The following is a 20,827-nucleotide window of genomic DNA, read 5'->3' on the forward strand; positions in this document are numbered from 1 at the left end:
TATCAGTCGCCCTCTATGAGAGCATCAAACTGGTTCTTTCTCTACAGCAGTGGGCCAGGACAGTTGGAATTTAGCTCTAATCCATATAGCTCTATGGCTGAAATCCCCAGCCACTCTCAATCTGAACAGGAGGACACACATGTAGTCCTAGTATTACATCTTTGAAAGCCAGCTGGTGCTACCTGTACTGAACAAAAAATACAAGCCCAACATGTAAAGTGTTGGTCCCATGTTTCATGAGCTGAAATAAAAGTTCCCAGAAATGTTCCATATGCACAAAAAGCTTATTTCTCTCAAATTTTGTGAACAAATGTGTTTACATCCCTATTAGTGAGCATTTCTCATTTGCCAAGATAATCCATCCACCTGACAGGTGTGGCATATCAAGAAGCTGATTAAACAGCATGATTATTACACAGGAGCACTTTGTGCTGGGGACAATAAAAGGCCACTCTAAAATGTGCAGTTTTGCCACACAACACAATACCACAGATATCTTAATTTTTGAGGGAGCGTGCAATTTGCATGCTGAATGCAGGAATGTCAACCAGAGCTATTGCCAGATAATTGACTGTTCATTTCTCTACCATAAGCTGCCTCCAAAGTCGTTTTAAAGAATTTGGCAGCACATCCAACCGGCCTCACAACCGCAGACCCATTTTAACCACACCAGCCCAGGACCTCCACATCCGGCTTCTTCACCTGTGGGATCGTCTGAGTCCAGCCACCCAGACAGCTGATGAAACTGTGGGTTTGCACAACCATTATTCTGCACAAAATGTCAGAAACGGCCTCAGGGTAGATCATCTGTGTGCTGCTCGTCCTCACCAGGTTCTTAACCGACTAAAGTAGGCAAATGCTCACCTTCCATGGCCACTGGCACACTGGAGAAGTGTGCTCTTCACAGATTAATCCTGGTTTCAGCTGTACTGGGGAGATGGCAAACAGCGTGTATGGCGTTGTGTTGGTGAGTGATTTGCTGATGTCAACGTAGTGAACAGAGTGCCCCATGGTGGCGGTGGGGTAATATTATGGGCAGGCATAAGCTACGGACAACATACACAATTTAAATGTATCGATGGCAATTTGAAAGCACAGAGATACCGTGACGAGATCCTGAGGCCCATTGTCGTGCCATTCACCCGCCGCCATCACCTCATGTTTCAGTATGATAATGCACGGCCCCGTGTCGCAAGGATCTGTACACAATTCCTAGAAGCTGAAAATGTCCTAGTTCTTCCATGGACTGCCTAATCACCAGACATGTCACCCATTGAGCATGTTTGGGATGCTCTGCATTTATGTGTACAACAGCGTGTTCCAGGTCCCACCAATATCCAGCAACTTTGCACAGCCATTGACGAGGAGAGGGACAACATTCCACAGGCCACAATCAACAGCCTGATCAACTCTATGAGAAGGAGATGTGTCGCGCTGCATGAGGAAAATGGTGGTCACCCCAGATACTGACTGGTTTTCTGATCCACGCCCCTACTGGTTTAAAGGTGTCTGTGACCAACAGATGCATATACTGTATTCCCAGTCATGTGAAATTCATAGACTAGTGCCTAATGAATTATATTTCAATTGACTGATTTCCTTATATGAACTGTAACTCAGTAAAATCTTAGAAATTGTTGCATGTTGCATTTATATTTTTGTTCAGTGTAGATCGATCTGTTTCTGAATAGCTTTACAGTAGGTATCCAGATCATTGCTGGTCGGATGACGTTTCTGCCAGACAGAGATGCTAGGCTTGTGATGGAGATGGTATGGTAACCAGTGATCATGCTGTGAGACTGGGTTACGTCCCAAATGGTACCCTATTCCTTTCATAGTGCCCTACTTTTGACCAGAGCCTATGGTATCTAGTCAAAAGTAGTGCACTATAAAGGGAATAGGGTATCATTTGGGACGCCCTGGGCCCTCTCCCTTGTGAGCAGGATAAGGAGGATACAGAGATCTGAGGCTGTAACCAGACAAGATAAAATAACCAGCATCAGTCTCTATATCAGAGGAACTGATTGTTCTGCTTTGTGTTATATGTGCGGACCATGTTATATGTGCTGGCCATGTTATATGTGCTGACCATGTTATATGTGCTGACCATGTTATATGTGCTGGCCATGTTATATGTGCTGACCATGTTATATGTGCTGACCATGTTACATGTGCTGACCATGTTATATGTGCTGGCCATGTTTTGTGTGCTGACCATGTTATATGTGCTGACCATGTTATATGTGCTGACCATGTTATATGTGCTGGCCATGTAATATGTGCTGGCCATGTTATATGTGCTGACCATGTTATATGTGCTGACCATGTTATATGTGCTGGCCATGTAATATGTGCTGGCCATGTAATATGTGCTGACCATGTTATATGTGCTGACCATGTTATATGTGCTGACCATGTTATATGTGCTGACCATGTTATATGTGCTGACCATGTTATATGTGCTGACCATGTTATATGTGCTGGCCATGTTATATGTGCTGACCATGTTATATGTGCTGACCATGTTACATGTGCACACTCACACATGACACACTCACACAGACACACAGTTACAAACACACACACACACTGCTGTTATTCGCCAGATTTATTTCCATCACCGTCTATTTTTAGCTGCCTTTGTATTTTTTGACATATCATAAATACTTTGACTGTAATTGACTGAGGACATTTAGAATGTATGTCATTCTCCAGACCTACGTCATTGGTCCTCAAGTAGAAGAGAACCGATGTAGACTCCCATGGAAGACTATTGTATCCAATTGTTACTGTTCCTACAGTGTTCTTCTATAGACGTTGCAGGAGCATATTCTACATTTGGAGTGAGAGCTCATAAATATGTCATAAATGTTCAATCCAGACTTGTTTGGGTTCACGGGTGTATGATGCCTGCTAGAAAGGGGATGCTGATGTCAGTTAATGTTAGAATGTGGTGGCCATTTGAGAGGTCAGATGGCGCTGGTGGATTGAATCTCTGTGTGACCCGTTTGCCTTATATAAACAATTTCTTCACTAGAATCCTTGTCAATCAATTGCATCACAATGGTGATGACAACATCCTATTTCCATCTAGCTTAGTGATCAGGGCCTATTGTGGTCCTGTCACAACATGTATGTTGGAGACTCTATGTTCTAAGAGCTTTCAATGGCTGTCTATATGGTCTAGTCTAGATAACGGCTGTCTATGTGGTCTAGTCTAGATAACGGCTGTCTATATGGTCTAGTCTAGATAACGGCTGTCTATGTGGTCTAGTCTAGATAATGGCTGTCTATATGGTCTAATCTAGATAATGGCTGTCTATATGGTCTAGTCTAGATAACGGCTGTCTATATGGTCTAGTCTAGATAACGGCTGTCTATATGGTCTAGTCTAGATAATGGCTGTCTTTATGGCCTAGTCTAGATAATGGCTGTCTTTATGGTCTAGTCTAGATAACGGCTGTCTATGTGGTCTAGTCTAGATAACGGCTGTCTATATGGTCTAGTCTAGATAACGGCTGTCTATGTGGTCTAGTCTAGATAATGGCTGTCTATATGCTCTAGTCTAGATAATGGCTGTCTATATGGTCTAGTCTAGATAACGGCTGTCTATATGGTCTAGTCTAGATAATGGCTGTCTTTATGGCCTAGTCTAGATAATGGCTGTCTTTATGGCCTAGTCTAGATAATGGCTGTCTATATGGTCTAGTCTAGATAATGGCTGTCTATATGGTCTAGTCTAGATAACGGCTGTCTATATGGTCTAGTCTAGATAACGGCTGTCTTTATGGTCTAGTCTAGATAACGGCTGTCTATATGGTCTAGTCTAGATAATGGCTGTCTTTATGGCCTAGTCTAGATAATGGTTCGAGGTTCCTACCCTCTATCCCCCTCTCCCCTCCTTGTCTTCTCCCTTTCTTTTTGTCTCCATGATTCCTCAAGATCAGAAGGGTTTAAAAACAGAGGGACCATGTATTGATGAGTCAGACTGGGTGATTAATATCTGCCTGTTTGTGTGTGTGTGTGTGTGTGTGTGTGTGTGTGTGTGTGTGTGTGTGTGTGTGTGTGTGTGTGTGTGAGCGTGTGTGTGAGCGTGTGTGTGTGAGCATGTGTGTGTGTGAGCGTGTGGGTGTGAGTGTGTGTGTGAGCGTGTGTGTGTGAGCGTGTGTGTGAGCGTGTGTGTGAGCGTGTGTGTGTGAGCGTGTGTGAGCGTGTGTGTGTGTGTGTGTGTGTGTGTGTGTGAGCGTGTGTGTGTGTGTGTGTGTGTGTGTGTGAGCGTGTGTGTGTGAGCGTGTGTGTGTGTGCGTGTGTGTGTGTGAGCGTGTGTGTGTGTGTGTGTGTGTGTGTGTGTGTGTGTGTGTGTGTGTGTGTGTGTGTGTGTGTGTGTGTGTGTGTGTGTGTGTGTGTGTGTGTGTGTGTGTGTGTGTGTGTGTGTGTGTGTGTGTGTGTGTGTGTGTCTGGGCTAGTTATCTATACCTATCATAATGCCACCAGTCCACGTCTTCTTCTGCTTTTGGAGGGTGAGTCAGAGATGGTTGGCATCGCAAAACACAACAATAGGGCCAAATAGAAGGACAACACCATAGCTGTACAATAGAACTGGACCTGCCTTTGAATATGACACATCCTTTGAATCTGACTAATATTCTGAAGAGTTACAGTGCCTTCAGAAAGTATTCATATTCCTTAACTTATTCCACATTTTGTTGTGTTATAACCTGATTCCTAAATAGATTTTTTTTCTCACACAACGGCACATAACAAGGTGAAAATTTGTTTTTAGAAATGCTTGCAAATGTATTGAAAATGAAATACAGAAACATATAATTTACATAAGTATTCACACCTCTGAGTCAATACATGTTAGAATAACCTTTGGCAGTGATTACAGCTATGAGTCTCCAAGTGTCACGTCCTGACCTTAGTTCCTTTTGTATGTCTCTGTTTTAGTTTGGTCAGGGCGTGAGTTGGGGTGGGCATTCTATGTTTTTGTTCTATGTTTTGTATTTCTGCTTTTGGCCTGGTATGGTTCCCAATCAGAGGCAGCTGTCAATCGTTGTCTCTGATTGAGAACCATACTTAGGTAGCCTGTGTTCCCACTATGATTTGTGGGTGGTTGTTTTCTGTTTAGTGTATGTCACCTTACAGAACTGTTTTGTTTCTTCCATTCACTTTGTTATTTTGTTTTGTGTGTTCAGTGCTAATAAAGTAACATGGACATTTACCACGCTGCATATTCGTCCGATCCTTCCTACTCCTCCTGAGACGACGAAGAGATTCGTAACACCAAGGGCTTCACTAAAATCCTTGTCAGTGAATTGCATCACCATGGTAATGACAACATCCCGTTCCTTTGTACACCTGGATTGTAAAATATTTGCACATTATTATTTTTACAATTCTTCAAGCTCTGTCAATTTGGTTGTTGATTATTGCTAGACGGACATTGTCTTGCCATAGATTTTCAAGCCAATTTAGTCAAAGCTGTAACTAGGCCACTCAGGAACATTCTCTGCCGTCTTGGTAAGCAACTCCAGTGTATATTTGGCCTTGTGTTTTAGGTTATTGTCCTGCTGAAAGGTGAATTCGTCCCCCAGTGTCTGTTGGAAAGCAGACTGAACCAGGTTTCCTCTAGGATTGTGCCTGTGCTTAGCTCTATTCCGTTTCTTTTTATTCTAAAAAACTCTAGTCCTTGACGATGACAAGTGTACCCATAACATGATGCAGCCACCACCATGCTTGAAAATATGAAGATTGGTACTCTTTGCCCCAAACATAACACTTTGTATTCAGGACATAGTTAATTTCTTTGCCACATTTTTAGCAGTTTTACTTTAGTGCCTTATTGCAAACAAGCATGTTTTGGAATATTTTTTATTCTGTACAGGCCTCTTTATTTTCACTCTGTCATTTAGGTTAGTATTGTGGAGTAACTACAATGGTGTTGATCCATCCTCAGTTTTCTTCTATCACAACCATTAAACTCTGTAACTGTCTCATGGTGAAATCCCTGATCGGTTTCCTTCCTTTCCGACAACTGAGTTAGGAAGGACCTTGTATCTTTGTAGTGACTGGGTGTATTGATACACCATCGAAAGTGTAATTAATAACTTTTTTACCCATCTAGCAATAGGTACCCTTCGTTGAGAGGCACTGGAAAACCTCCCTGGTCTTTGTGGTTGAATCTGTGTTTGAAATTCACTGCTCGACTAAGACCTTACAGATAATTGCATGTGTGGGGTACAGAGATGAGGCAGTCCTTCAAAAATCATGTTAAACACGATTATTGCACACAGAGTGAGTCTATGCGACTTATTATGTGACTTGTTGAGCACATTTTTACTCCTGAACTTATCTAGGCTTACCATAACAAAGGGCTTGACTCAAGACATTTCAGCTTTTCATTTTATATTCATTTGTAATCATTTCTAAAAACATAACTACACGTTCACATTAAGGGGTATTGTGATGTCATTAAGGGGTATTGTGATGTCATTATGGGGTATTGTGATGTCATTAAGGGGTATTGTGATGTCATTATGGGGTATTGTGATGTCATTATGGGGTATTGTGATGTCATTAAGGGGTATTGTGATGTCATTAAGGGGTATTGTGATGTCATTAAGGGGTATTGTGATGTCATTAAGGGGTATTGTGATGTCATTAAGGGGTATTGTGATGTCATTAAGGGGTATTGTGATGTCATTAAGGGGTATTGTGATGTCATTATGGGGTATTGTGATGTCATTAAGGGGTATTGTGATGTCATTAAGGGGTATTGTGATGTCATTAAGGGGTATTGTGATGTCATTAAGGGGTATTGTGATGTCATTAAGGGGTATTGTGATGTCATTATTGGGTATTGTGATGTCATTATTGGGTATTGTGATGTCATTATGGGGTATTGTGATGTCATTAAGGGGTATTGTGATGTCATTAAGGGGTATTGTGATGTCATTATGGGGTATTGTGATGTCATTAAGGGGTATTGTGATGTCATTAAGGGGCATTGTGATGTCATTAAGGGGTATTGTGATGTCATTATTGGGTATTGCGTGTAGGCAGTGACACAAAGTCTCAATGTATCCATTTTAAATTCAGGCTGTGACACAACAAAATGTAGCCTTAGGTCAAAAGAAAACAGGCTTTTCTTTGCATCACAACATAACCTATGGGAAAAGACCAGTGAGGGAGTAGCCTAATGGGCTATGTACAGACCTGCATGATCATCAAAGGGAGTGTATACTAACAAGATTTAGGAACATAATTCAGTAGATTCTGTCGCTCCGCCCCTCACATCCTTTTGAGGGAGACCTCCAAGAACCTTATTGAAAAAATATCTCACATCCATTCACATTATGGGGAACGGCAGTAGGCTACACACAATGTAGTTAGATCATTCTGTGCTCTTAAGCCTGGTAATAACCATGCGGGGCTTCGAGTACCGTTTGTGTAGGAAAAGACTGACGAAATCGGATTGCTTAAGCCTCTTTGGGTAAATACCGCAATCGATCGAATGCCGGATTTTACAGACCACTGCTGGATGATGTCGCGCGTTCCTTGACACTGATCCCAATCCTCGAATGCGGGAGAGAAAATGTGGAAAGAGGAATATGACGTTCATTTCGACTTTCTTCTCGATCTCCTGTGAGTCTTTTCCTCTGGTTCCCATCACAGTAAAATTATTCTGACGTTTTTTTCAGTCAGAATGAGATTGTGCGAGAGTGTGCTGTATTTTTAATGAGCATATTGAGCCGTTCCGGTTTGACACAGCGGTTATAAATCAACTTAACATTGATTTGCGACTATTCAGTATGAATAGTATGACAATTATGCTACTTTAAGTATAGTCGAGATAATTTTGACAATATCTTATTTTTCTGTATGGTTTGAACTTTGGCCTGTTTAAACGGTTTTGTAATGCTGATCAATGATCTCTGTTGATCAATGAACCATCTCTGTTGATCTTGCCACATGTTGCTCACTTTCATTGGAGACTGGCAACAAAGTTGTTCAACATGCCCCTAGGAACTAACAAGTTACTCTGTTAACTTTAATATATATATATTTTTTACAGTGACTATAATTCCTATGCTTTTATCAGTTATTGTCACTGCTGTATAGTGTAGTGCAGCATCAGTGAATGTTGTTATTTTAGAAGTGTTTGTGTTTTGAATAACAGAATGGGACCGAGGGAGCAGTAGGTTATGCATGATCCAGAGTCCTTGGTGTTAATCCCTCAAGACATCCTTGCACAGAGGATGTCAGTGAAGCCTCAGGAGATGATCTGTCACAGTTATGAAACCCACACACACACTACTCATAAATAACACACACACACCCATTTACTCACATAATAGGTGTTTTGGACTTTAGTCACATTAACTCATACTGGATGCGTAATTCCAAAATTGCAATATTTTGGCAATAGAGTGTGACCCCCACTTACACACCTATCCACACACACACATCCACACGCACACACCCCTCGTGCCCTTTACCTGACACTCCCTTGCTGGCCCAGGGGTGGATGGCACCCAACACAACTGGGAGAGAGAGATTACCATGTGAGTCACAGGCATGCAGCCTCATGCTCTAACTATACCCAGCGCCAGGGCTTGGGAACACACACGCAGGCACATACAGTTTCACTATTAAACATTGGCTGACTATTCAGGACTTAAGGGAAAATCTACTCAACATCTACTCAAATGCATTTGCAGAGTTACAATGGAAGGTCCATGTGCATTTCACTTTGCTCAAGATAAAGTAGCAGAATCCACATTGAGTGGCTGTGAGTCAGGGCTGCATCCCAAATGGCAACCTATTCCCTAAATAGAGCACTAGTTTCTGGCCCTGTTCAAAAGTAGTGCATTATATAGGGAATAGGGTGCCATTTGGGACTGTGTGTGTGTGTGTGTGTGTGTGTGTGTGTGTGTGTGTGTGTGTGTGTGTGTGTGTGTGTGTGTGTGTGTGTGTGTGTGTGTGTGTTGGGGGGGCTTTGCAAACGGGGATCCCTGGATTGCTGTGACCCACGGCCTGTCATGTTGTTCATTATTCAGGACGTACCATGTTTTTTGTGAATATACATGTGGTAAGACTTAGGCATGGTGTAATGTAGGGAGAAGGATAGGGACAGCATCTGTTAGATATAGAGGAAGACAATGTGTTACTAGAGGCAGGTTTGGGCATAATTCTATCCTTGTGGTACTCTGGCTTTTGCTGACGGCATGCTGTCTGAAGTGAGGGTTGTGGGTAATTGTGATGTAAAGACATCAAACTGAGAGGGGCTGTAATTGTGCCTGCATATACTGTAGCCTAGTGGTTAAGCTCTTTGGACAAGTAACCAAAAGGTTGCTGGTTCAAATCTCCAAGCCAACTAGTTGAAGAATCTGTCAATGTGCCCTTGAGCAAGGCACTTCACCCTAATTACTAATGTAAGTCGCTCTTGATAAGAGAGTCTGATAAATTACAAAAATGTTTAAAAAATAATGATGAATAGAATGTAGGGAGGGCAGTTATTTTGTTAATAGTTCCTTGTTTGTCGCAGGATAGATAAATAATAGTAGATCTTCCTTGTACAGAGGGAGGTATGAGTACCTATTCTAGTTTGGGGTTCCATCCTTGTGAGAGGCTTGTGCTGTGTTCTCGGCACGCTGTTGGCTGCAGTGAGGATTGTGGGTAATTGTGATGGAGGAGACATCAATTTGAGAGGGGTGGTAATTGCGCCCGTCGTCTCTCCTGTCAGGACACCGGGTTCCGCCGCCCGTCGTGACCACGGCAACCAACAGATTACCGTGCCGCAGCGTATTGAATTTAGGAAGTAACGCAATTGCTCTAATCAGATTCTGCAGAAAAATGTTAATCATCTATAGAGAGAAAGTTGACTATGTCAAAGAGACACACAAAATGATAGGGACACATGGTCTGGTTGAGGCCTGTGACGTTTGTATTTAGTACTATTTCAGTAGTGATTGTTTAGGAGGTTTTATGTGTTTTGGTTAGAGTGATAGAGCTATGTAGGAGTGGCTATGTTTCAGATAAGCTATCTTTGTGTCTTCAGAGGATTGTTTATTATTGAATCAGGGTTATATGAGAGAAAGCAATCTTATGTTGATAGAATATCATGCATTCTTATTTATTATCGTATCAATCTGTTTATGCTTGTCTAGTGAAAAGGTTCTTGAAATTGGAGTTTATAGCTCCCAAATATCCTCACATTCTATGTTTTCATCATCATGACTGTCAGTGATCATGCTAGGGTTATGTAGAAGACTCATATGAAGGTTGCTCACACTAGGGCACTGTTCTGTGGGGCAGGTAGGTGCCCTACTATACGCTCAATAAGGCTGTCGTGTGTGTCCTCTTCAGTGATGCCAACCTCCTCACGGACGTGCTGTCGGACTCAGAGTCGGAGCTGGGCGGCCTGGAGCAGCTGGAGAGAAGCAGCACGGAAACCCTGGCCAACGGTTGCCGTGCCGACTGCGACGCCGCCAAACGCCTGGCCAAGCGTCTGTTCTACCTGGAGGGCTTCAGACGCTGCGACGTGGCACGCCACCTGGGCAAGAAGTGGGTTTCAGGCACAAACACAAGACCAACCAACCACACACACACACACACACACACACAAGACCAACCACACACACAAGACCAAACACACACACACACACACTGTCATTCAGTTCCACATTGATACACATGCATATGTCTCACAGTGTTTATATTGTATTAATATGTATTTTGTATCATCTTAAATGTCACATCTCTTTCTCTCTCTCTCTCTCTCTCTCTCTCTCTCACTCCCAATCCCCCTTCTCTTTCCCCCTCTTTCTCCCCTCCCCCATTTCATTTCCCTCTGTCCATCCTGCAGTAACGACTTCAGCCAGCTGGTGGCGTCAGAGTACCTCAGCTTCTTTGACTTCTCTGGCCTGTCATTGGACAAGGCCCTGAGGTAAGACCAGTCAGCACTATTCTCACATTACTGTTTACAACATATTAGCCTAACAGCCTTTCTCTGAGTATAGAGCTGTAGTGTGTCTCTATTTTGCAATACAGTCAACTGTCACCTCCTGGTATACCATGATTTGGGACTGTCTTGAATGCATGTATTAAACACAGCATGCAGATATTTAAAGTATATTAACATGTTTGTATTGGGAGTGGTGAACCACAGTTACACTGATTTTGCACTGAATGAATGTGCAATGTACTGTACTAATCTACTGTAGCCTTAGTCTTAAAATGCCATTGACGATTTCCGAACAAAAGTGAGGAAGCTTGTAAAAGGTTGTAGCCTGTAGCCTATATCACTGTAAGGACAAATACACTTTGTATTCTAGCCTGAAAACAATACTGCCTGCTCACTCGTTGGTCTTTGACCTAATTCTCAGGAACTTCCTGAAAGCCTTTCCTCTGATGGGTGAGACCCAGGAGAGAGAGAGAATCCTGGTCCACTTCTCTAAGAGGTTCTGTGTCTGCAACCCCACAGCCCTCGCCCCCGATGGCAAGGAAAGATCCAAACGGGATGATGATGATGAAGAAGATGATGGTGATGATTATAATTAGGGTGGTGGTTAGGGTGGGGATAGGGCTGTGGCGGCATGACATTTTGTCAGCCGGTTATTGTCTTGCAAATTACTGCCGATCTCAGGGTAATTGACCGTTAATTAACATAAACACGTTTAGCATCTCCAGCAGGCCTCCACTCATACAAGCCGCTGATGCAGCATCACAATAAATCCATCATTTCTTTTAGGCAGGCCGAAAGAAGCATTATGATATGAAGATGTGTTTCAGTAGAACAGAATATGAGTTGGCCTACTGTATGTTATCATGCTGTAGGCTATAGGCTTGTTCATTTAGCTGGCTAGATACTGTATGTTATCTGGCTATGCTCCATGCTGTAGGCTATAGGCTTGTTCATTTAGCTGGCTAGATACTGTATGTTATCTGGCTGTGCTCCATGCTGTAGGCTATAGGCTTGTTCATTTAGCTGGCTAGATACTGTATGTTATCTGGCTATGCTCCATGCTATAGGCTATAGGCTTGTTCATTTAGCTGGCTAGATACTGTATGTTATCTGGCTATGCTCCATGCTGTAGGCTATAGGCTTGTTCATTTAGCTGGCTAGATACTGTATGTTATCTGGCTATGCTCCATGCTATAGGCTCTAGGCTTGTTCATTTAGCTGGCTAGATACTGTATGTTATCTGGCTGTGCTCCATGCTGTAGGCTATAGGCTTGTTCATTTAGCTGGCTAGATACTGTATGTTATCTGGCTATGCTCCATGCTATAGGCTATAGGCTTGTTCATTTAGCTGGCTAGATACTGTATGTTATCTGGCTATGCTCCATGCTATAGGCTATAGGCTTGTTCATTTAGCTGGCTAGATACTGTATGTTATCTGGCTGTGCTCCATGCTATAGGCTATAGGCTTGTTCATTTAGCTGGCTAGATACTGTATGTTATCTGGCTATGCTCCATGCTGTAGGCTATAGGCTTGTTCATTTAGCTGGCTAGATACTGTATGTTATCTGGCTGTGCTCCATGCTATAGGCTATAGGCTTGTTCATTTAGCTGGCTAGATACTGTATGTTATCTGGCTATGCTCCATGCTATAGGCTATAGGCTTGTTCATTTAGCTGGCTAGATACTGTATGTTATCTGGCTGTGCTCCATGCTGTAGGCTATAGGCTTGTTCATTTAGCTGGCTAGATACTGTATGTTATCTGGCTGTGCTCCATGCTGTAGGCTATAGGCTTGTTCATTTAGCTGGCTAGATACTGTATGTTATCTGGCTATGCTCCATGCTGTAGGCTATAGGCTTGTTCATTTAGCTGGCTAGATACTGTATGTTATCTGGCTATGCTCCATGCTGTAGGCTATAGGCTTGTTCATTTAGCTGGCTAGATACTGTATGTTATCTGGCTATGCTCCATGCTGTAGGCTATAGGCTTGTTCATTTAGCAGACAAGATATGCTTATAAGTCCGGTGCCATTATTTTATAGTAAGAAGAATATAATTGAACTTAACTGAACAAAATAGAAAGGATATTTTTCACATTCCGGAGCATGTGTGCATATGAAGTGGCTATGTGGAGCGTAAAAGTGATCATTTGAAACAGGTCCTATACACTAGATTGAGTTATTTGTCAACTTTAGTTGTGAATGATAAAAACCTTAGAATGTCAAACATATGGTCTGCATGATGCGACTACAGGCTATTGATGATTTGAGAAAGTCACATAAAAATCCTACGCTCTGTTCCTTGCCTCAGGCTGCACAGCTGTTCTCTCTTCAAGTGATCATATTTCACTCATCAAATCAAATGTTATTGGTTGCATACATATATTTAGCAGATGTTATCCCAGGTGAAGCAGAGTGCTTGTGTTTCTAGCTCCAACAGTGCAGTTATGCGTACATTTTTTTAAATAAATACAGGCAAATCCCAAAACTAAAAAGAAAGGAATGAAGAAATATAAGAACAAGCCATGTCAGAGTCAGGAATATAAATGTATACAGTGCATTCGGAATTATTCAGACCCCTTGGCAATTGAATCCATTTTAGAATAAGGCTGTAATGTAACAAAATGTGGACAATGTCAAGAGGTCTGAATACTTTCCGAATGCACTGTATTAGAGCTTGTGAATACGCATAGACCGATATGTGGTAGGCTATGTATTGTATAACGGCACAATCATTAGTTTAATTCAGCGTTTTTTCCAGTCTTGGGCTCATATATCGGTCTATGCGTATTCATAAGCTCTAATACAGTGCATTCGGAAAGTATTCAGACCCCTTGACATTGTCCACATTTTGTTACATTAGAGCCTTATTCTAAAATTGATTCAATTATATTTTTTCCTCATAAATCTACGCACAATGCCCCATAATGATGAAGCAAAAACAGGTTTTTAGTCATTTTTGCAAATGTAAAAACAAAACATGAAATATCACATTTACATAAGTATTCAGACCCTTTACTCAGTACTTTGTTGAAGCAACTTTGGCAGCAATTACAGCCTCGAGTCTTCTTGGATAAGACACTACAAGCTTGGCACATCTATATTTGGGGAGTTTCTTCCATTCTTCTCTGCAGATCCTCTCAAGTTGGATGGGGAGCATCGCTGCACAGCTATTTTCAGGTCTGATTGGGTTGAAGTCCGGGCTCTGGCTGGGCCATTCAGAGACTTGTCCCGAAGCCCCTACTGTGTTGTCTTGGCTGTGTGCTTAGGGTCGTTGTGAACCTTCGCCAAGTCCAAACTTCTTCCATTTAAGAATGATGGAGGCCACTGTGTTCTTGGGGGCCTTCAATGCTGCAGAACATTTTGGTACCCTTCCACAGATCTGTGCCTTGACACAATCCTGTCTCGGACAATTCCTTTGACCTCATGGCTTGGTTTTTGCTCTGACATACACTGTCACCTATAGGACCTCATGTAGACAGGTTTGTGCCTTTCCAAATCATCTCCAATCAATTGAATTTATCACAGATGGACTCCAATCAAGTTGTAAAAACATCTCAAGGATGATAAATGGAAACAGGATGCAGCTGAGCTCAAATTTGAGTGTCATATCAAAGGGTCTGAATACTTATGTAAATAAGGTATTTAGTTTTTTTATACATTTACAAAAAATTCTAACAACCTGTTTTTGCTTTGTCATTGTGGGATATTGTATGTAGATTGATGAGATTCTATTCTTTACATCCATTTTAGAATATGGCTGTAACGTAACAAAATGTGGAAAAGGGGAAGGGGTCTGAATACTTTCTGAATGCACGGTATGTGTATGGGTGTTTTTAACTAATCCTCACCTTACAAAGTGCTGCCCATTTTGTTGTGTTTGGCTTTGAAACAACGACCATGTTTTCCACTCAGTTTCAACCTGTTGTTGAACTTCCTTCTTCAAATTGATCATCACAGTGAGGTGATTTTTTTAAAAGCATGATGATAACTGTTTGATGTGATTTTTATTTGCGTTTGCATTGATGTCAGAGTGGTTTGAAGGACAATAGAGCTCTGAGTACCAGGCCATTAGCGACGTGAAGGTCGTTAACGAGTTGGGTACTACTAACGCATGTCCAGAGTGCATAAAAGGAGATTGACTCAACGGTCACGTGGATTATTATTATTGACATTTTTGTACCTCTTTTTTGTGATATCCAATTGGTAGTTACAGTCTTGTCCCATCGCTGCACCTCCCCTATGGACTCGGGAGAGGCGAAGGTTGAGAGACATGTATTCTCCGAAACACGACCCTGCCAAGCAGCACTGATGATGCCTCTAGCACTGCGATGCAGTGCCTTAGACTGCGGAGTATTGTTGAGACTTTGTCAAGTATTGTTGAGATTATTTTTTAGCCTACTGTTAAAATATGCCATTTGAGTCATCCATGATATTTAGATAACATTTAAAAACATGTTATCTTCTTCTTCCAACAGACGGAGCCCATACGTTAACCTGCGCCCTAATGCTGCTCAACACCGATCTACATGGACACGTATGTACAGCTCTGTTATCAAACCTACAGTCTGTGAAGATAGATGGAAATCAATGTACAGGCAGGAGCCCCCAGAAATACTCATCAATCCTATTTGACATACAGCAGATCCCTGAGGAGTAGAGCCAAAACCCTGTCTAACATGACTCACGCACCAACACAATTGACGTAGAGAAACCTACTGTCGCGTCGGCTCATTGTATTTATGTATTTTGCTTGTCTGTCTTTGAGAATAAAAATAAAGCCCCCCTTAAGGCAGGCAACACCTGTTTAGAAGTGATGTGCGACAGCAACAATAGCTTCCTTCTCTGTCTCACTCTCTCTCTCTCTATATCTGTCTCTCTTCTACCTCTCTATTTCACTATCTCTCTGTTACCCTCCAGCTCAATCTCTCAATCTCCATCTCTGTTCTCCTCTGACCCACTTTCTGCCCTCTTTTTGTCCCGTCTTTCTGTCTCCTACTACTAAATACCACAGCACTATATACTAACTCTTATCCAGTGTTACTTTAACACACGCTCTCACAATTTAACTCTCTGTTCTTATATGTCTACTAACATATCCTCTCATGCTTCTAACATACTCTCTCAACCTCCTTCGTTTCTTCTCTTCTCCTCTCCTCTCCTCTCATTCCCTCTATTGTCATGCGTTCTGTCTGACCTCTGTGTGGCCTCTGTGTAACCTCTGGCTGTCCTGCTCCGTAGGTGGTAAGTGGCTTTTAGCACTAACCTCTTCTGTGTTTCTCCATGTACGGTATATCTGTGGTCATAATGTAACCAATCAACCGCATAATGCTTGGAAGAGAATAGCTAATGCTCTACCTGCACACCACTGACACCTAGTGGTCATTCAGGGGAATTATGCACAGTACTGCATAACATATTCACATCGATTTGCATTTACAGTAGTGTTTCTCCTAGCCTTGTTAAGATCCACCTACTATAGAAAATACAGTAAACGTCTGAAGAAAAGTTTGTCAATATTTACCAGTAGGTAGTAAGACTGTGAATCCCAAATCACCCCCTCGCCCCTACCGACCCACTTGGAGGGCCCTTGGTTGTCATATGTTGATGACGAAACTCCTAGGGTGACTTCCAGAAAGTGGCGAGGGGATCAATAAACCCATCAACTGTTGTTTTACAAGTTATAAACCTCAGTAACAGTTAAACATTTAATTTGAGGTATAGGCTATTTCATCTGTTACGTGTGTCATTTCTTGAAATCCGACAAACAAATGCATGTGGTTTACAATTAGACCTGCCTCTCCATTATTTTGTATTAAATTGTGCAGACTCCAAACATATCATTATTTTAGATTAAATTGTGCAAACTCCAATCATATCATTATTTTGTATTACATTGTGCAAACTCCAATCATATCATTATTTTGTATTAAATTGTGCTTAGTCCAATCATATCATTATTTTGTATTAAATTGTGCGAACTCCAAACATATCATTATTTTGTATTAAATTGTGCGAACTCCAAACATATCATTATTTTTGGATTAAATTGTGCAGACTCCAAACATATTGTGGTGCTTGTCGGGATAGCACTTCGCTCTGAAGCCTGCAGCCTTGCTGGCTTTGGCCGAAGTGGTTATCGGAATTAGCCCCTACACCCTCAATAATTTTCACTCCCTAAGCTTTGGGATACTTATGCATAAGGCGGAGGTGAGCAAGAATGCACAAATGGAGGACTGAGGGTTGTGGGAAAGGGAAGGGAGTGATTTAGGATTCAGCCTTCTGTTTCATTGTCCAGAACAGCCTTCATGTGTCTCTCTTGTCCAGAACATTGGGAAGAAGATGTCTTGCCAGCAGTTCATCAGTAATCTGGATGGCCTAAACGATGGCAAGGACTTCCCTAAAGACCTGTTAAAGGTACAGTAATCAATGCTAGGACAATATTGATGACAACACTTCAACTAGGCTCCTTACTAATGCTTTGTCTTACTAATGTAATATTTGGTCAGATTCCAATGTTGGCATTACTCAGAAGTTGATCCAGTTCAATGAGATGGGACTTTTTTCTCTCACCATTTTGATTTCTTTACTTCCTGTTTAGGTGCTGTATAATTCAATAAAGAACGAGAAACTTGAATGGGCAATGTGAGTATCCCTTCTCAGGTGTGTGCATGTGTGTGTGTGCATGTGTGTCCTCTGTTATTTCTGATGTCTGATGTATTGCAGTGAGGAAGAGGAGTTCAGGAAGAGTCTATCGGAGCTGGTCGAGGAGCAGTATGAGGGAGGGGGGAAGAGGGGGGTTGCCAGGGTAACGGATGGCAATAACCCTTTCATCGCCATCCCCATCCTACCCAACGCTGTCACCTATAAACATGGTGTCCTGTCCCGCAAAAGCCATGCAGACATGGACGGCAAACGCAGTGAGTATAAACTTGTGCGCGCACACACACACACATAGATGGGCTTAGGCTAGGTTGGAAGGGAATTTCTTAACGCATAAGTCTTCAGTTATTGGGATTTAAACCAGTTTAGAAATAACAGTTGTCTCACTCCCTCTCCCTCTCCCTCTCTAGCCCCACGAGGACGACGAGGCTGGAAGAAGTTCTATGCGGTTCTAAAGGGGATGATCCTTTATCTACAGAAGGTACCAGATACCTCTCCGTTACCATAGAAACAGACTTCTACCACTGCAGTAGAATGCAGCAGTGGTAGCTCAGCTGCGTGTGTGTCACTCTCTCTCTCTCCCACACACACACAAACACAGTAGTAGGAGCTCTCTGACGACGTTATATGTGTGTGTCTCCCCCTGTTGACAGGATGAGTATAAGGCTGATGCAGAGCTGTGTGAGGGGGACCTGAAGAACGCTGTGCGTATCCACCATGCGTTAGCCACCCGCGCTACAGACTACAGCAAGAGACCCAACGTCCTCAAACTAAAGACCTCTGACTGGAGAGTGTTCCTGCTGCAGGCACCGTAGGTCCTCTGCTACTCTGGCCTGTAGGGGAGGCCTGTTCTCTCTCTCTGACAGGAGAGTGTCCCTGCTGCAGGCACCGTAGGTCCTCTGCTACTCTGGCCTGTAGGGGAGGCCTGTTCATGGGAACCAGCTACATGTCCTCTAATGCACATTCGGTTATTTTGTCACACAATGATAACTGACTTTCATGATGTACAGAAATGTGGTGTTATTTTTTGCCAAATATTATTAGCCTTTAGATATTTTGTTGCACCTTGTGGCATACTCTCTCTCATAATAATGTATGCTATTTAGCAGACGCTTTGTCCATGCATATATTTTACGTACAGGTGGTCTCTAGAATCGAACACGTTATCCTGGCACTGAAAGCGCCATGCTCTACCTTCTGAACACATACAGACACATACAAATGTCTCTCTTTCTGTCTGTCTGTCTGTCTGTGTCCTTTCTTTCTTTGAAGGAGTGAAGAGGAGATGATGTCGTGGGTATTCCGTATTAACCTGGTAGCAGCTCTGTTCTCCGCCCCGGCCTTCCCTGCTGCCATTGGCTCCATGAAGACGTTCTGTAGACCTCTACTGCCCTCCTCCTCTACCCGGCTAAACCAGGTGCACGCAAACACACATTCTCTCACACACAACCACATATATAGCATGGTGCAACCTAAATTGATTGTGTTATGTGATTGGTTGTTACTGGTGCCTGCTGTTTGATGGGTTGCTGTGATTGGTGCAGGAGGATCAGCTGCAGTCCCACGAGGGGAAGCTGAAGCAGATGAGTGTGGAGGTGGAAGAGCACAGGAAGAACCCTCCCTCGCCTTCTCCCAAGAGCAGAGAGTGGGAGGAGTATCGAATCAAAGAGCACTACCTCATATATGAGGTGAGAAGGAGAGAGGCTACAGGTCTTTGGCCTACATCCCTTTGCATAATATGTGTAGTTTATCTTAAGGGAGAAAGGTTGCATCTCTCTTTCTCTCTCTCTGTGTAACTGTTTCTATGTGCATAGGTCCTGGTATATCTGAAATAGTTATAGTATATCTGAAATAGTGTTATAGTTGTGACAGAATCACGAGATCAATGTCCTATATCCCCTTTCTCTGTGTTTTTCCCCATCATTTGTCATGAACCCTCTTTCTCTCTGTAGAGTGAGCATTGTGTAATAGCTGTGTGTTAAATGAGCCATGTGTGACATATGCATATTTATAGTCACATCATCTTCATTCCCCTTCTCTCTCCATTGCAGAAGAGTCGGTACGAGACGTATATCAACCTGCTCCAGGCCAAGATGAGGGCAGAGACAGACGACCTGGAGAAGATAGAGGCTAGCGTGATGAGCGGGATTGGGGAGGGCCGAGGGGGGCGCGAGGGATACCTCCGGAAGACCCAGTCCTCTCCTTCCATCAGCCAGCACGATGTCAATGGCAGGGCCTCTGGACGCACTGGCCCGGGCCAGCAGAGTTGAGAGGAGAACCCCCTAAAAAATATAATGCACCCCCCGTAACTCTGTCCTCTGAGCCAGAGGGCTCTCCCCTCCAAATGCCTGAGAACTGGACCCCCAAATCCTCCCTCCTTCCTATTTCATTGCACAGTAAAGCGGTAATAATTGTTCCAGCTATACAGTATTAATGGTGTTATTTAACCAACAGCTAATTGTCTCTGGCAGTGCTTATAAGAACACTTATAATGGAGAACATGAAGATGTGGAAAAAAGGACGAAAGAGGAGAGAGGACTTACCGGCATAAAGGAAGTGTGGAGTGTAGTTTTTTGGTTTGAGGAGGTGGATGGTGGATTTCAGGGTGGAGGGGTACAGTAGCATAGTAGTAGGGCGACAAGTAGCCTAGCAGTTAAGAGATTTGGGCCAGTAACCATCGCTGTTTTGAATCCCGAGCAGACTAAGTGAAAAATCTGTTAATGTGCCCTAGAGCAAGGCACTTAACCCACAATTGCTCCTGTAAGTCGTTCTGCATAACAGCATCTGCTAAATGACTAAAATGTCAAATGTACACTACTGTTCAAAAGTTTGGGGTTACTTAGAAATGTCCTTGTTTTTGAAAGAGAAGCTAATTTTTTGTCCATTAAAATAACATCAAATTCATCAGAAATACAGTGTAGGCATTTTTAACGTTGTAAATTACCATTGTAGCTGGAAACAGATTTTTTTTAATGGAATATCTACATAGGCGTATTCCAATGGCACGTTGTGTTAGCTAATCTCAGTGTAACATTTTAAAAGGCATTAGAAAACCCTTTTGCAATTCTGTTAGCACAGCTGAAAACTGTTGTTCTGATTAAAGAAGCAATAAAACTGGTCGCCTTTAGACTAGTTGAGTATCTGGAGCATCAGCATTTGTGGGTTCAATTACAGGCTCAAAATGACCAGAAACAAAGA

The 20,827-nt window shown here is 42.6% G+C and overlaps 1 protein-coding gene across 2 annotated transcripts in view; it reads left to right on the forward strand.

The window, feature by feature from the left end:
- The window catches only part of psd2 (pleckstrin and Sec7 domain containing 2), a 25,974-nt gene extending 5,197 nt beyond the window's left edge, over window positions 1-20,777 (forward strand). The window contains exons 1-13 of one of the 2 annotated variants that reach the window (XM_042303260.1): window positions 7,309-7,647; window positions 10,372-10,569; window positions 10,871-10,951; window positions 11,391-11,548; window positions 15,445-15,503; window positions 17,294-17,383; window positions 17,568-17,611; window positions 17,693-17,886; window positions 18,040-18,110; window positions 18,283-18,440; window positions 18,902-19,046; window positions 19,174-19,317; window positions 19,681-20,772. In XM_042303260.1, coding sequence (XP_042159194.1) covers window positions 7,598-7,647; window positions 10,372-10,569; window positions 10,871-10,951; window positions 11,391-11,548; window positions 15,445-15,503; window positions 17,294-17,383; window positions 17,568-17,611; window positions 17,693-17,886; window positions 18,040-18,110; window positions 18,283-18,440; window positions 18,902-19,046; window positions 19,174-19,317; window positions 19,681-19,899 — 1,611 coding nt within the window. In that variant the 5' untranslated portion in view covers window positions 7,309-7,597 and the 3' untranslated portion in view covers window positions 19,900-20,772. Of the gene's footprint in view, window positions 1-7,308; window positions 7,648-10,371; window positions 10,570-10,870; window positions 10,952-11,390; window positions 11,549-15,444; window positions 15,504-17,293; window positions 17,384-17,567; window positions 17,612-17,692; window positions 17,887-18,039; window positions 18,111-18,282; window positions 18,441-18,901; window positions 19,047-19,173; window positions 19,318-19,680 lie in introns of those variants that run through there. The other variant, XM_042303259.1, reaches the window with a different exon arrangement.
- The last annotated feature ends 50 nt before the right edge of the window (window positions 20,778-20,827 follow it).

This window comes from Oncorhynchus tshawytscha, linkage group LG21 (assembly GCF_018296145.1).
Source record: "Oncorhynchus tshawytscha isolate Ot180627B linkage group LG21, Otsh_v2.0, whole genome shotgun sequence".
NCBI lineage: Eukaryota > Metazoa > Chordata > Actinopteri > Salmoniformes > Salmonidae > Oncorhynchus > Oncorhynchus tshawytscha.